This window comes from Dromiciops gliroides, chromosome 1 (genome assembly GCF_019393635.1).
Source record: "Dromiciops gliroides isolate mDroGli1 chromosome 1, mDroGli1.pri, whole genome shotgun sequence".
Classification (NCBI taxonomy): Eukaryota; Metazoa; Chordata; class Mammalia; order Microbiotheria; family Microbiotheriidae; genus Dromiciops; species Dromiciops gliroides.
Genome location: NC_057861.1, coordinates 620,780,285 through 620,798,020, shown reverse-complemented (window position 1 = coordinate 620,798,020; position 17,736 = coordinate 620,780,285). Strand labels below are relative to the sequence as shown.

Genomic DNA, 17,736 nt, shown 5'->3' with positions numbered 1-17,736 from the left:
GCTTTGGAAGGTAGTCATTAAGTCTTTCTAACTAGAGAGAATCAAAGGATGGATGACCATTTGTTGAAAATACTGTAATGATAATTCCTGCTTAGATATAGGTCTGATCGATTTCTAAAGTCTCCCAAACCTGAAACAATGAGATTCTGTAATGTCACTGACAACTGAAAAAAACAAAACTGAACAAAATGAAACCACCAACCAACCACCAAAATATTTCAACATAGTCTTCATTCAAACTTTTGATTTGGGGGCCAGCTAGGTGGCACACTGGATAAAGCACCGGCCCTGGATTCAGGAGGACCTGAGTTCAAATGCATCCTCGGATACTTGACACTTACTAGCTGTGTGACCCTGGGCAAGTCACTTAACCCTCACTGCCCCACCAAAAAAAAAGAAAAAAATTAATCGATGTGTACTTTCTTGGGTTAGGTGGCGCAGTGGATAAAGCATGGGCCCTGGATTCAGGAGGACCTGAGTTCAAATCCGGACTCAGACACTTGACACCTACTAGCTGTGTGACTCAGGGCAAATCACTTAACCCTCACTGCTTGGGGGGGGGGGGGGGAGAGAAGAATGCTGAAAACTACTTTTACGTGTAACTAGAAAAAAAAGAGTTATGTATATAACTGGATGATCCTTTCAATTATTATTTTGTATCTATTCTTTTCTGTCAGTCAAAAAAAAATCATTGATAGTGGACTTTTGAAGTGCTAGCCTTACTACCAGCAGGATAGACTTTATTTAAAAATAATGAAAACCAAGGGGTAGGCTTTTGAAAAACAACAGATCTAAATGTTTTAACCTGGTATTTAAGCTCTTCCACAATGTGGACCAACCTACCCTTTTGTTCCAGTCAAATTAATCTATTAATCATTGTTAAACATATCCTTTGGTTTTGTTGTCAGTGATCATCCCCTTCCCTCTTTCCTGGAATTTGTACAACCTCCCTTTTCATCCTTTTGATTCCTACTTGAAACAAGTAGCCCTAGTTAGCCTCAATGGTTTGAGGGCACACAGAATGCACGTTAAAATTTTTTTATTTTGTTTTATTCAGCTGGACAATTTGATAGGAACCTATTAATACACCTTTGCATATAAAAAAAGCAAAAATAGAGACATCAGCCACTTCATTATAAAAAAGCTAGGTCTCAGAGCACTCATTAATGAAGAAAGTGTCATTCTCCTTTATTTTATTTTTTGCAGGGCAATGAGGGTTAAAGTGACTTGCCCAGGGTCACACAGCTATGTCACTCTCCTTTAAAAAAAATCCATCAACCATAGTATCTAGCACATAAGGTTCAAATATTTATTGATATGACATCTGGGATTCATAATACTTTTAAAAAAAGAAAAGGAAAGAAACTAGGATTACTTGGAAGAAAATGAAAAATATTTCTTCACTTTATAGTCTTTTTCAAATGATCTATTTCAATGATGAAAATGGATTTTGTATCACAACTCAGACAAGTGCCAAATACTCACTGTTAAATAAAACCCTCTAAAGCTTCTCTTTTTTTTTTTTCCGGGGCAATGGGGGTTAAGTGACTTGCCCAGGGTCACACAGCTAGTAAGTGTCAAATGTCTGAGGCCGAATTTGAACTCAGGTACTCCTGAATCCAGGGCCCATGCTTTATCCACTGCGCCACCTAGCTGCCCCCGAAGCTTCTCACTTTCCCTGGGGGCATACAGGCAAATAGTCTGACATTAAAACTCTACATTGGTAATCCTACTGGGCTAGAATTTTTTAAAAAGTCTTGTGTATATAAATGTAAAGGAACAACTTCAGCAAATATCTGAAATACTCATTTCATAACATCTTGCATCTTAAAAACATTATAGTCTGTAAAATCAGAACTTACCAGAACCACTACTGCTCTCCTTGCTTGACATGGCACTTGAAGATGGTAGCGGCTGATGTACCTGTGCTTGCTGGTCTGAACGGCTGCCACCACTTGGGACATTTTTATTCCACATGTTCACATTTTTGTAGTTGTATTTGCTTGGATCTCCCCAAGCGGAAGTTCCATCATCAATTTCCATTTTGCGGCGTATTGATTCTGGGGATGGTTCCTCCCATCCAGTAGGTTCTTCTTCTTTTGTAGGAGCTGGTATTGGTCCACCAAGCCAACCTGTCCCAGGTGGCTTTTTTGTGGAAGGTGGCGCTCCCCAAGATCCACCAATATCTTGTTTGTTCCAGTCTGGGGAGTTGATTGACTTTGAAGAATCCCCCCAACCTGAAGGCTGATTAGATTTTGGAGGTTCTCCCCATCCCTGGGACTGACTAGATTTTGTAGGTTCATCCCAGGTGGATGAATTATTTGGATTCATATTGTTATTTCCCCAGGTAAAAGAATTTGATTTACCAGGTTCATTCCAACCGGATACTGACCTGTCACTGTCACTACCTCCCGAGCTAGATTTCTTAGCCTCACCCCAATGGTTGCTTCTTGAAGTTTCTCCCCAGTTGTCATTGGCAGAAACTGACCACCCTTGGTTTGACTTTTGTCCATCTCCCCACCCTTGTTTAATTTTTTGTGCATCATTCCATGAAGATTTCTCATCTTTGCCACTTCCCCATAACTGATTGCTTTTGACCATTACTGTAGCAGCAGAATCATCTTCCCATCCCCCTTGGCTGCTTGAGCCTTTAGAATCTCCCCATCTTGTAGCAGGCTTTGGATCTCCCCATCCAGATACAGATGAGGTATCATTACTATTAGTCTTATCAACACAACCCCCCGAGTTAGAAGTTTGTGTCAAAGAGCGTCCCCAGGCCTCTGTCCCATTGTCAGTCTTTCTTTCACCTCTAGGTGATGTTTCAGTATCCCAGGCAGTATTCTGTTTGATTGGAGTCTCTCCCCAACCTTTGTTGGAGAGGACACGTGGATCTAGGTCAGTTCTGTTTACTATGCTTTGGAGTAATGCATGCTGGTCAACTTTTCTTCTCTCTCTACTCTGTCCTTCCCCAACCACTCTTTCCTCACGGCATCCAGTGCTTTCTGTACTACCTTCACTTTCCCCAGTACCTGTTGTTTTGGCCCAAATGGTGTTCTGCTCATTTATTTGAGATGTAGCAGAACTCTGATCCTCTTCCTCAGTAGGTTTCCATCCATTTGTAAACTTCCTACTATTTCCATTCATACTTTCATTGGAATGCTGATTGCTAGGCAGTTTATTCCATTCCCCATTGGATACATTAGTGCCAGTGTTTTGTGCAGGGCTTCCCCATCCTCTTCGATTTCCTCCAGAATTCACACCATTTCCACTTCCCCATGGTACATTCTGGGAATTCACCATCTCTGACTCCCACAAACTTCCTCCTTTATTCCCATTCATTTGAAAGTTAGTGCCAACAGACCCATTTAAGCCAGACTGCATTAGAGTTGCATTCACAGTGTCACTATTTGCTTGGTCATTAGGGCCTGAACATTTCTCTCCGGAATAATTAGAACCATAGGCACCCCATGTAGTACCATAAGAGCCACCATTTTTGGACTCACCATTGCTAAGATGAGAAATGGAAGTGCCATTTGTAACCGAAGAGGCCTGTATCTGAGAATGATTCCTTGTGCTCACCCGCCAGGCCCCATGCCCTGTATTATTAGGCAGTTCATCCATCTGCACTGAACCAACAGCGTTTGGTAAACTAGAGGTCATAAAGTTAGTAGTGTTATTTGGTCCATTCATTTCAGTGTTAAGGTTCTGAGGTTGTCCACTGAATGAAACCTTCCTTGTACCATTTACTTCAGATTCACAATTTTCCTGAAGACTTCCCCAGGAATCATGGGTGGAACCACCCATTTTAGAGTTAATACTCTGATTGTTAGGCATCTGGCCTATGGTACTGCACGGAATATTTGTGCCAGAATTACCACTCCCTACAACAGGCCCTTTTAGGGCATGTCCATTATTCTCTAATACAGGCCAGGCACCATGGTTGCTATTTGAATTCAAAGTGCTTGGATTTAACCCTCCATTTGATGAAGAACTTACGGTGCCCCAAGCGTTCATTCTATTGTTGCTACTTTCAGATTTGCTGTCAGGAGCATCCACAGAAACTTGACATGTGCTTATTATGGTTCCATGAGATAGGCTCCATGGTCCGTTATTACTTCCATTGCCCACATTATTGCTGTTGCTGCCCACCACAAATTTGTTTTGAGAACTGTGTCCGATGCCATTTCGAATTCCATCATTTTCACCACTTGTACTCCCTGAAGCCATTATCAAAAGGTTCTTCTCTGATCCAGAGCTAGAGGCAGAGTCAGTGTCCATACATTCTGAAGTCAACTCTGGGTCACTGTCAGTGACAGAAGGCCATACTTCTTTGTCAGAGCCTTCTACAATAACTTTGTCCCAGTTTGTGCTGGAGTCACTATTAGAAGACACTGGTCCCCAGTGAGAATTTTCATAATGGGTTCCTAGATTACTATGATTCAAATCTAGAAGAAAGAAAAAATATACATTTATGAAGTATTTAGAGTTTTAAAAGACACACCAGAAACAACTTATTCTATATAAACTTAGGTCCTCTGTTCTAATAGGCAAGTGAGTAGTACCTGATAACATGTTGCCACCTGGCAGCAGTACAATACGAGATATTGGTAGATAAAACCAACCACCTTTCGTTCTCTTCTTTTTCATTAAGACTGGCTATGCAGCTCGAAGATAATTTGGTTCTATACACATGGAATCTTATTCCTACATATCTCCTCTTTTCATCATCCTATTCATAAATGCTATTTTCTTTCATGAGGATTCATTTCTTCGAGTAGTGACTCAAGAACCCTTAATGAGTCCGCTGGAGGAGGACTTTAAGCAAAAACTTTTTTTTTTTTTAAAGTGGGGCAATGAGGGCTAAGTGACTTGCCCAGGGTCACACAGCTAGTAAGTGTTAAGTGTCTGAAACCGGATTTGAACTCAGGTACTCCTGACTCCCGGGCTGGTGCTTTATCCACTGTGCCACCTAGCTGCCCCCTTTAAGCAAAAACTAAATGACAATTTGTTGGATTAGCTTTTAAAAAGGCTTTTCTTGGGGCAGCTAGGTGGCGCAGTGGATAGAGCACCGGCCCTGGAGTCAGGAGTACCTGAGTTCAAATCCGGCCTCAGACACTTAACACTTACTAGCTGTGTGACCCTGGACAAGTCACTTAACCCCAACTGCCTCACTTAAAAAAAAAAAAGCTTTTCTTATTTAGATATATGCTGAACTAGATACTAGATTGTCCCTTCAAAATAAAGACTTTATAAAATCATTATTCATCTGATCCCTTCCCTTTAAGTGGAGAAAAAAAATCTCAGCCTCAGTTTCCCCATCTATAAAACAGGGATAGCAAAGTTATAATACATACTACCTAAAAAGCTGTTATAAGTTCAAAAGAGACAATAATATAAATGTAAAGTGCCCTGAACACTTTAAGGCACTATATAAAGGCACTATTTACCAGCTACTCAGAGTGTATATTATATCACTCCCACTAAGTGTTGTGGAAAGGCCTGTCTTAAGGATCAGGAGAGACTTGGGTTCAAATATTGGCTATGATATTTATTAGTTGTGATTCTGGACAAGCGAACTAACTGATCCTTGAGACTCAATTTGCTCATATGTAAACTGGGGATACTTTTCATGCTACTATATCACATGGTTGTTATAATGAAAAGTCATTTGCAAAACAAAGCTCTACAGAAATGAGTTGCTATTAGAACCATGTATCAGTAACTATATTTTGATTAAGTATTAAATGAATAATTTACTAGTATTTAATAAACTACACAAGTGCTCACTGATGAATCATCAAATTTAGTAGCACTCTTCAGAACTAATCTTTCTCTTGCCAAGCATTCCCTTAATTGATGCATCTTAGATCACGATGCCAGATTAATCTTTCAAAAACAATCTAGACAAATCAGTCCTATTTAAGAACCTACAATGGACTTTTTATTGTCTATTACATAAAGTACAAATTCCTTTACCTATATTTCAATGTTCCATTAACGTGGCTCCATTTTACCGATTTAACATCGCTAACTACAGGTGATAAGTGGGGGTCTCCTTATTTCTTTCAAAAATTAAAACCTGCCATAGCTTCCATGCCTTGCTTGTACTGTTTTCCCCTTCAGTAATGCATCCCACCCCTAATTCATATTCTATCAAATCTATCACAGTCTGGTTGTACATGCTTCATGAAGATTTCTCTGACAATTCTAGCCCACAATGCTTTTTTCCTTCATTAACTCCTTCTGTATTTTTATGTAACGTATATCAATACATTGCCTTATATGCTTATTTTTCAATCTATACATTTCAATATACCAATAAACACACACACACACACACACACACTCATTCTTCATTAACACTGTTCCATTACTGTGTCTTTTCTTATCCTCCCACATCTCATCAAATTGTGAGTAGGTCAAATTTCCCCCTAAATTTCAACTGACTCTCTCAAAACCAAGCTATATGAAGGTACTGAGACAATTTAGAACATATCTAATCAAGGAAAGCTTAAGGAACAACCTCAAATATTGGACTGGCCAGAACAGAGCTAAGAAGAATCATGGGAGACTCCTTGGGACTCTCCATCTTCAGATGTCTCTTTACTCCAATTCCTCTACATTACAATTGGGTAGACAATCTTATATATAAAGGAAAGCATCTCCTAAGGTAACCACTTTCTTCTTGGCTGGGTGGTAGCAAGATTTCAAGAGGGGCAGAGAACAGCAATAAAAAGATTTCATGTCTAACACAGCAGTCCTCTATTCCCAATAGCTTGGTGCTACTACAGTTCTTACTTGTATTTAATAAATGAGAATTCAGGAATATATGGGCCTAAATGGTAAGTTGCTAAGTATCTCTTGACTTGAGGAAGAATTTCTCTTTGAATCACTACTCCCTTTTATTTTATTATTATTATTTTTTTTGCTGCAAGGCAATGGGGGTTAAGTGACTTGCCCAGGGTCACACAGCTAGTAAGTGTCAAGTGTCTGAGGCCGGATTTGAACTCAGGTATTCCTGAATTCAGGGCTGGTGCTTTATCCACTGCGCCACCTAGCTGCCCCCCCCTTTATCTTAAAGTGGCATTTCTACTTGGTTGCTCTTAGAAGATGAAAAAAACTTTACCTATGGTATTCCAATATCATAAACAAGATATATTCCATGAAGACTATAAATATTGGAAGATAGGTATAGTACTATATTATTTTAATTTTATTTAAGGTCTTTTGATCATAAATCTAGTAAGTCTTAGCTAGTGGCACTCTTTCTTTATTATACATCTAAAAGACACAGAAAATGGCATTAAATAATTAACATAAAATTAATATAATAATTAAACAAGTAAAAATATAATCTGCTATTCATGATGATAGAAATAATCATTTAATATTGAACTATAACAAAAGTTAAAGTTTTGACAACACAAGAGTGAAAAATGCTTTTATGGATCTTAAAACAGAAAATGCTGGTTATAACACAGGTATACTTTTAGAACCATTATTCCAGGTAGTGCTTTTAAATGAATAATCTTCATAATAATACTAGAAGGTTTCCATATTCAGTTTTGCAATTTGTGATTTCCAATAATGACCTTGTAAACTACATAGTCAGTCAAGCTGCCAACAAAACAAAAGAAGCCTATAACCGCTAATTTCTCTTAAAAAAAAAAATCTTATACTTCATTGATGTATGTGGTATAAAGGATAAACCTAGCCTCAAAGCCAAGAAAAACTGATTCAAGTCCTACCTCTGACACAGACTGGCTGTGTTACCTTACTTGTTCAGTGTTCTAGGGCACTCTAAGACTGCAGTAAGTTGCAGAGAAGGTGCTGCTCTGCATTGGTAGATAGATGCCTGACTGAGAATTCTTCATATCAGTGGAAGATTACATGTTAAATTTCTTCTATCAATTTCTTTTGGAAAGAAAAAACAAAAACAAAAACAAACTTCTTCCTTAACCTCCAGATCAAAATCATCCTTGTGATCAATAAAAACAAGGTCCAAACTATGTGCCCTTCTTGTCCCTCACTTATATGTGCTCGGTGACCTTTGTCAGTTATTTAGTTACTTATAGCTGGACTACCATTTAGTGATCTTTTCATTTACACTGTCATAGTCATTTTGCTTACTGTTCTACTGGTTCTCCTTATTTTGCTGAATAAAACCTTAAAGAAATGACCAATGGTTCTATGGCAAAGTGATTCTTTTGGGGCAGCTAGGTGGCACAGTGGATAGAGTACTGGTCCTGGAGTCAGGACGACTTGAGTTCAAATCCAGCCTCAGACACTTGATCGTTACTAGCTGTGTGACCCTGGGCAAGTCACTTAACCCCAACTGCCTCAGAAAAAAAAAAGGGGAAAAAAGAGTGATTCTTTTACATTCACATACCATAGTCTCCCCCCCCTCCCCCACCAACTTTTCTCCATTTTATTTCCAACTCTTATTTCTATCTCATCACAAAGATGCTAGGATTGTTTGGCAAACATCTTCCCCCCTCCCCCCCCCTCTCTTTTTTAAAGGGTATAAGTCCTTTCATTGAAGGATCAAAAGGTCTAGACAGTTAAGTCACTTTTCTTGCATCCACTGATTTCAGGATGATTTGAATAATTCATAGATCCACTGCAGTGTATTACAATGCCTATCTTCCCTTTTCCCTCCTTCTGACTATTTCCCTTTTTGGACATCTTTGCCAATCTCCATTATGTGAACTGAAATGAAACAGTTATTTTAATCTGTATTCCTTTTTCTTTTAGTAATATGGAATGTTTTCATTTGTAATTCCCAATTCTTCCTTTGAAAACTGTTCATATCCTTTGACCTCTGATCTTTTATAGAAATGGCTCTTAGTTTTTTGTTTTTTTTTTTTGATGAGGCAATTGGGGTTAAGTGACTTGCCCAGGGTCACACAGCTAGTAAGTGTTAAGTGTCTGAGGCCGCATTTGAACTCAGGTCCTCCTGAATCCAGGGCCGGTATTCTGTCCACTGCGCCACCTAGCTGCCCCTAGTTTTTTCTCTGTTAATGTCATATTTTTTTTGAGACAGGTTTTTAGTCAGTGATATTTGATACAAATATTATCAACTTAATAATTTAACTCCTAATCCCATATTCACTGGTTTTATTCATACAAAAGCTCTGAAATTCTAGGAAATTGATTAAATTTACCATTTGTAGTCACTACCCTTTGTTTAGGTAAGAATTTGCCCCTTGGAAGAACTATGAGAAGATACCTCCGCACATCCCTCTGGGGAAGTGTGGCAGAGGGGTAAAAGATTTGTAGGACATTGCACGTAACACCAACCTGTTTGGATTTGTCATTTAGTTTTCTGCAACTCACCCTCACCCTCTTTTCTCCTTTTATTATATTTTTTTAATAAGGAAAAGGGGAACAGCAAAGTGGGAAATATAAGTATTAAAGCAGTACCAAATAGCTTTATGGCTATAGCTTTATAATATAGTTCTGAGACAGACTGGTAACTCAATTTCATCAGACCCAGTCCCTATGTATCCCCCACTCCCCCCAATGTTGGGTACATAGTAGATGCTTAAAAGATGACAGCTGATTCACTGAGGACTGGTAATGCTTTGACTCATCCCCTCCTCCAATACTTGTTTTCAAAAAAATTTTAGATTTTCTCCTCCTTTCCCAATGAATTTAGTTATTTTGCCTAGTTCTATAATGTTCCCAGGTAATAATTTGGGGGGGGGGGCGGGGCACTAAGGCCTAAATGACTTGCTCAGGGTCACACAGCTAGTGTCAAGTGTCTGATGCCGGATTTGAACTCAGGTCCTCCTGAATCCAAGGCCAGTGCTTTATCCACTGTGCCACCTAGCTCCCTCACCAGATAATAATTTTAAAAATAAACCATATTTTTATTACAAACATAGCAGTCATTAAAAAATATTTCCATATAAAAAGGACCAAAAAAGGTATGGATATGAAACCATGAATCTATGATACAGTTCATGATTTTTTTTGTTTTTTTCTTTTCTTCTTTTTCCCTTTTTTTTTTTTGCAGGGCAATGGGGGTTAAGTGACTTGCCCAGGGTCACACAGCTAGTGAATGTCAAGTGTCTGAGGCCAGATTTGAATTCAAGTACTCTTGAATCCAGGGCCGGTGCTTTATCCACTGCGCCACCTAGTCGCCCCCAGTTCATGTTTTTTTACAAGTACAGGTCCAAGTTAATCAGCATTGTATTACTTAACACCTTGTCTGTATCCCATTCTGAACTTCCTTTTTGTGTATTCTTTAAACATGTTTCTTTGGCACTTTTTTCTTTTTGGCATCACTATTACTAGCTTGAAAGGCCTCCCTTGTCATAAAGAAGCATAATAAAGAAAAACAAATCTGTCTTGTACTGTTTCTCTAAACATATATGTCTTGTCCTAAAGCTATAATTGATTACTTTTCTGCCAAGGGGTAGGAAACATGTTTTTCATCATTAGTAGTCTGGGGGGCTGGAGGTGGTTGGTCATTACATTTTTCAGCATTTCCTAGGTGATATTTTATACAGCATTAAATCTTTAGATTAATTTAGGCAGTACTGTCCTTCTTATTATATCGGTATAACCCAAACATAAAAAATGAGTATTCCTCTGGTTATTATTGTCAATGATATATTATTGACCAAAATAAAGGGAGTTTATTTGTATTCTTTTGACTCTTATATGTGGGATGGTAAATTCAAGTCAGATACTTTATGAATTCTGTAAATACTTTAGATGAAATTTATTGTTATACTTTATTACTATATAGATATTTGTCTATGAATTTTCATATCCTAGTTCCTTACTGAAGTTATGAATCACCTGGATTAGTTTCTTTTTGTATTTTTCTGGGGTTTGCAAGTATACCATCATGTAATCTGTAAATGGGGATCATTTTTTATCTACATTGGCAATGTTAATACCTTTAATTTTGGTTGCTTATTCTGATGCTAGTATTTCTAGAGCTGTCAAATAACAATGGAGGAAGGAAGCACATTTACTTTGGCACTGTACTGGGAATGCTTCTAGTATTTCCTTCATTGCAAACAATAAAATTTCTGGGCTGTAATGTACACTTCTGACAATATTAGAGAGAACTTTCTTGCATATGCATTTTAGAGTTTTTAAGCACAAATAACCACTGTATTTTGTAAAGAAGCATTTTGGGGGGTATTTATTGAAGTAATAATGTGAGTTTTGTTGCCTTTGTTTCTAATTTTGGGAGGGGCTAGTCTTATGGTTTGATTGGTACTCGAAGACCCTGATGATGAAACTTCCTTTACTTAATTTTACATGGTATCTCTAGGGTCTTCTAAGTAAACCTTCATATCTTCCGCCAATAGCAATAACCAAGCCCTCATTGCAATGTGACCCTTTTACTCCTTGAAATCAATTGTCTACTTTACTGACCACAGTGGCTTTTCATGAGCCTAATCTCTCCTTCAGCCTTCCACAGTATCCTACCTCCCCATCAAATTCTGAGCTAAGACCTTGCTTCAAACTTTACTGAAAAACTAAAAACAAACAAAATGTGAAGTAATTCTCTGAGTTCCCTCTTCTCCCCTTCCCATCTCATATGTCTCTGACATTAGCCTCTACTTTTTACTCCTTCACTCTAATCTCTGACAGAGGTGGCCCTTCTCCTTATTAAGATCAACCCCTTGGGGGCAGCTAGGTGGCGCATTGGATAGAACACTGGCCCTGGATTCAGGAGGACCTGAGTTCAAATCCGGCCTCAGACACTTAACACTTACTAGCTGTATGACCCTGGGCAAGTCACTTAACCCCAATTGCCTCACCAAAAAAAAAAAAAAAAAAAAAAGTAAAAGATCAACCCCTCTACCCATAACTGTATCTCTTCCCTTTTTCTATAGATTAGCTGACAATATCATCCCAATTTTGTCTCTAATTCTTATTCTGTCTCTATATCTCAATTCAGTCAGCTTCCCTGCTTTTTTTGTTTTTGTTTTGGCAGGGCAATGAGGGTTAAGTGACTTGCCCAGGGTCACACAGCTAGTAAGTGTCAAGTCCCTGAGGCCATTTTGAACTCAGGTCCTCCTGAATCCAGGGCCAGTGCTTTATCCACTGAGCCACCTAGCTGCCCCAGCTTCCCTGCTTTTTACAAATATTTTTATCTCTCCTCCCACCTTAAAAAACCATCATTAGATCCTGGTATTCTTTTTTTTTTTTTAGTGAGGCAAATGGGGTTAAGTGACTTGCCCAGGGTCACACAGCTAGTAAGTGTTAAGTGTCTGAGGCCGGATTTGAACTCAGGTACTCCTGACTCCAGGGCCGGTGCTCTATCCACTGCGCCACCTAGCCGCCCCTGATCCTGGTATTCTTACTAGTTATTTTCCCATTTTTTTTTTCCTCCGCTGAACTCCTTGAAAATGACAGCTACGGATGCTTCCAAATCTTTTCTTCTTACCATCTTCCAAACCTTTTGCAATTTGGCTTCTAACCTCAACATTCAACTGAAACTGCATTTTCCAAAATTAGTAATGACATCTTAATGTCCAAACCTAATGACCTTTACATGGTCTTTGCCCTTCTTTGACCCTCCTGCAGTATGATACTGTTGAACACTATTTCCTTCTAAAGACTCTCTTTTCTGTGGTTATTTGTGACACTATTTTCTCTTAGTTCTCCTCCCTAGAGGAGAGAGTTTGGTACAGGGTGAAGAATGATGACTTAAATCAGAATACTTAAGTTTAAAATCCTGCTTATTACTTTTGTGAACTTGGAGAGCAAATCCCTTAACTTTCCTGAGCCTTAGTTTTCTCATCTATAAGAATGAGGGGATTGAAATAGGTTGATCCAGAGGTTCCTTACAGCCAGAGATCTATGATATGCTCCCTAACTCATTCCAGTGATTCTGAACCTCTTATTCTCTATCTCACCGCCTCTTCCCTTATTTCTTTTTCCCTCAACCCTAACACCTTTCCCCCACCCAGTGTTCCATGATAAAGCTATTTACTCCTTCCTCTGGGCTCTTTGGAATACCTGCTCCATAGGTAACAAACCTGCTTTCATCTTAAATCTTTCCTCTTCCCAGTGCTTCCATCTTCTGGATCTTACTGAGACCTGACTCCCTCCTGATGAGTCTTCCTGGCTACCCTCTATAGCATACTTGTTGTACATTCATTCATTTTCCCCAACTCACTGGTGGAAGTGGGTAATGGATGGGGAAGGGTGTGGAATACTCCTTTTTCCTCAATGTCACACATTCATGTTTAACATGCACCATTGATTACTAATAACCTTTCCTTTGAGGTTCACTCAAACCCTATCCACAACTAAATCAAAGTTCTGGGGCTTGTGTCTACCAGGCTCCAGGCCATTCCTCTTCTTTTTTCAGTGAATTTAGAATCTAGCTCACAGTTTTTCTCTCCTCCCTAACTCTTGCTCTTATATTAGGCTTCAACATACATATTGATATTCCCTCAAATACCCTAACCTACCAGTTCCTCAATTTCCTCATTTGTAATGACTTATTTTTTCACCTTACCTCAGCTATAGAGGTTATCATAGCCTTGATCTTGTCATCACTCTCAATGTCCTACTTCCATGTTCATGAACTCTAAAATTCCTTTATCTGATCACAATCTTCTGTCATTCCATCTCTCCCTCTAAACTCTGTTCCTTGTCTTCACCATAACCTCCAATATTTCAACCCCTAAGTTCTTTTCCAGGACATCATTCGTACACTAGAGATATTCTCCTCGATTCTCCATATTGACCCCATGGTGAACAAGTTACACTCTACATTGTCTTCTCTTGAGTCTCTTGCCCCTTTATCCTATTTCTGATCTTGCCCTGTTAAGTCTCTGCCTTGAATTACACCCACCATCCATTGCATTTTTTCTTACTCACATGCCAATGAATGAAGCTGAAGAATATTACATATCTGTACTGACAATGATCTCTTAATTGCCAAACTGAATGGTATCTTCTTAACCTGCATCCTTCTTGACCTCTCTGCAGCCTCTGACACTGTCAATCACTCTCTTCTCTAGATTTTTGTGACAATGCTCTCTCCTGATTCTCCTCTTAGCTGTCTGACTTCTCCTTCTCAGTCTACTTTGATGGTTCTTCATTCATGTCATGCCCAATAACCACTGGTTTCCCACAGGGCTCTGTCCCGGGTCCTCTTCTTTTCTCTCTCTCTCTCTATTATTTCCTTAGGTGATTTCACCAGCTCCCACAGAGTCAATTATCATCTCTATGCTGGGGGTTCTCAAATAGCCCTAACCTCTGGTGACCTCAAGTTTCATATCTCCAATTGTCCTAAAATATCTTGAATGAGATGAACCATAGAGATCTCACACTCGACATGTCCAAAACTGAACTCAGTCAGTGTCTTCTTCCCCTATCCTCAAACCATCTTCTCTTCCTAATTTCCTTACCACTGTTGAGGGTATAACCATTCTCCCAATTACCCGGGTGCACAATCTAACTGTCATCTTCAACTCCTCCACTTCCAATCTGATGCCTAGTCCTGCGGTTTCCACCTTTGTGACCTCTCTTATATGCGGTTTCTTGTCTCCTCCATCACTGCCACCACCTGTATCACCTCATTCCTGGAGTGTTCTAACACACTGCTGGTTGATCTCCATGCCTCAGATCTCTTGCCATTCTAGTCCACCCTCCATGTAGATAAAACAATGATCTTCCTAAAGTACAGGTCTAGCCATGTCACATCTCTACTCAATATACGCAAGTGCCTCCCTATTACATTCAGGATGAAATAGAAAAGCCACTCGTGGAACATTCAAGGTCTCTCATAACCTGGCCCCCTCCCCCCTATTCAATCTTCTTACACATTATTCACCCTTGACATGATCCGGTAACACCAGACTCTTTGCTGTTATTTGAACAAAATCATGTAGACTCTGACTCTGCGTTTTCACTAGCTGTCCTCAATGCCTGGAATTCTCTCAGTTCCTCATCTCTACTTTCTGGCTTCCTTCAAGTCCTAGCTAAAATTCCACGAACCAGAAGCCTCTCTTGATTCTCCTCAAGGCCACTGCCTTTTCTCTGTTGATTATCTCCAATTTATCCTATATGCATTTATGTACGTACAGTTGTTCATATGTTGTTCCTCCCATCAGACTGAGCTCTTTGAGAGCAAGATCTGTCTTTTACCTTTCTTTCGATCCCCAGTGTTTATCACAGTATCTGGCACAAAAGAGGCACTTAATAAATGCTTAATTACTAACTTGTAACCTGATTAAAAAGAACACCTTTAAAATGTTTCTCTTTATGCTTTGTCCAAGAAATTTCCACTAGGTTTAAATTTGTAAGCCTAAAATTACTCATTCAAAATAGCTATTGATAATCTATTAAAAGTTACACTTGCCTGAAAACCAAAATGTTAGAGAAATTTAAACTATGAAAATAACATCACACAAGCATTGTCTTCTGATTTAGGATACAGAACTACTTTAATAATTTACATATGAAAGTAGATACATTTACTAATACTAGCCTATAGTTAGCCTAGTAATTTATGTATGCTCACAGTACTAAAACTACATTTTTATTTTTCTAGTTTAACAATCAGAAATGAGGCAGATATGAAAAGAAAGTCTGTACTTTAAAAATATATGTAAAAGAGACATGTAATGCACAACAAATATGAGATTTTAAAGAGTCATATGCATCACCTGACTGGTTAGGGGAGTGGCTGACCAAATCCCGAATGGGAGGCATGCCTATGAAAAAGCAAGAAATTACAGAATTATTACTAAATTGAGGTTGGGTTTTTTTGTTTGATTTTGGTTAAGGGAGCTAGTACTCTGCATAATTCTTCTAAATGAATTATCAACTATAGATGGAAGGCTAATCTTTCCCAAAACAAATTTGCCGATAATTTCTTACCTGGTTATTGTATGCAATACAACAATAAGTGATTCTAGATTGCCAAGTAATACTGAAATCTGATATCCTGCTTGCATTTAAAAAAATAAACTCATCTTAAAACACATTTCAAGGAGTTAAGAAAACTCATCATACTCTTGGGTATGCTACAACTTGTTAGGAATTTAACTTTTTCCATCTTTACCATGAGGACATTAAGAATACATGATTATTTGGCTATAAAATGCCATGATTCTATTTGCAAAGCTTTGGGGATTAATTTTACTCAACGACTTGCATTTCTATATGCATAATTCCATAAAACAAAATGATAGCCATAAGCTAATTTTCTTTTAGTTAAAAAATCATACCAACCATAGCACTGTTTTACATTTCATCATTTATAGATACATTCCTTAGGAATTATAGGGCCAAAGAGTAAAATTAAATTAGTGGTCCTTTGCTTTAGGAACTGTTTATCAGTGATGCTACAAAATAAAATATCACATAGAATAAGGGCACTGGTAATATGCAGGGTGAAAAAACACCCAACTGACTGCAACACAAAGACTTTATGTGAGGCTGAAGCTCTTTCAACAGTGTGGCTGGTATTGGGCTACTTTAGTTCGAAGCATCCTGGACCTGAATTACCCAGTTGAGTCATCAATGCCAGTCACATCAACCTATATTAAAGGACATTTAATTCAATTACCCATCTCCATTTTAAAAATTAAACAGGAGACTGCAATTGGATTAAATGACCTCTAATAGCCCTTCAAGTTTTAAAAATCTGATTTTAATGACTACAACAAGGTAAATCTCACTGAATAGATGTCAAATTCCGAGTAAGTATAAAACGAATAATTGTCCCACAGGACAGATGGTAAAATATATTTTCTTCTCCTAAGTAGAGAATGGTAATACTATTTGGATATAATATTACATACAAAGTGATGGTATTTCTTGCTTAACTGGTTTTCTTTTTCACAAGGAATGGTTCAAATTTGGGAATAAGTATGGGAAGTGATTCAAATATGGATAATATAGAAACAAAAGTATCAATAAACTTACTTTTAAAATAAAATTTAAAATATAAAATTATTATATAGTTCCGTATATGGGAATAATCTTTATGTAAGCTAAAAGGGGCAAAATTAAGAGATATTCAGGATTTTGACCTGTTAACTATTTGTGGTCAATGTGTAATATCTTCTTAATTAAATTGTCAAAAATTGATTAAAAAACCAAGATCAATGGGCTCTTGTTTCACAATTTTAAATGAACTCAAGGAATAAAATAAGGAAACCACTGGCTAAAATGTGAATTTATCACTGTGTCAGAGGGACTGATAGTTTATACATGGGAGGTCTTACTCATATAAACTCTATTTATATGATTCTAAGGGGGACAATGGAAATTAAAGGTTGTATCTCCGGCGAAGCTGCTGTAACCTCCATTTAAAGACATTGTCATTGAATATACTAACAAAAAATAACCTACTGGGGAAAGGAAACGGTTGTTGGGAAATTATGCCTAATTTATTGGTTTGTTGATAGGATAAAAGAGGGGTATAGATGGAGAAACTAGCAGATATAAGTTATTCAAAGGTTTTCAAAAATGCTTTTACAAAATTTTCCAGCAAAAGCAGTTTTTAAAAATGGAATCATAATGTCATGAGGGTCTAGGGTCTTATACCCCCCCCCCTTTTTTTGGTGGGGCAATGGGGGTTAAGTGACTTGTCCAGGGTCACACAGTGTCTGGGGCCGGATTTGAACTTAGGTCCTCCTAAATCCAAGGCCAGTGCTTTATCTACTGCGCCACCTAGCTGCCCCTACATTTTTCAAAAATAAGGAAATTGTTTGGATATAGGAAACAGTGGATAAACAGGTA

The 17,736-nt window shown here is 38.2% G+C and overlaps 1 protein-coding gene across 11 annotated transcripts in view; it reads right to left on the bottom strand.

Annotated features, from left to right (window-relative positions):
* The window catches only part of TNRC6A (trinucleotide repeat containing adaptor 6A), a 131,798-nt gene that overhangs the window by 40,862 nt on the left and 73,200 nt on the right, over positions 1-17,736 (bottom strand). For 8 of the 11 annotated variants that reach the window (XM_043978548.1, XM_043978552.1, XM_043978550.1 and 5 more), the window contains 2 exons: positions 15,654-15,701; positions 1,863-4,445 (listed from right to left, as the gene is read on the bottom strand). In XM_043978548.1, the coding sequence (XP_043834483.1) occupies positions 1,863-4,445; positions 15,654-15,701 (2,631 nt within the window). The remainder of the gene's footprint in view (positions 1-1,862; positions 4,446-15,653; positions 15,702-17,736) is intronic. The other 3 variants (XM_043978551.1, XM_043978557.1, XM_043978558.1) reach the window with 1 other exon arrangement.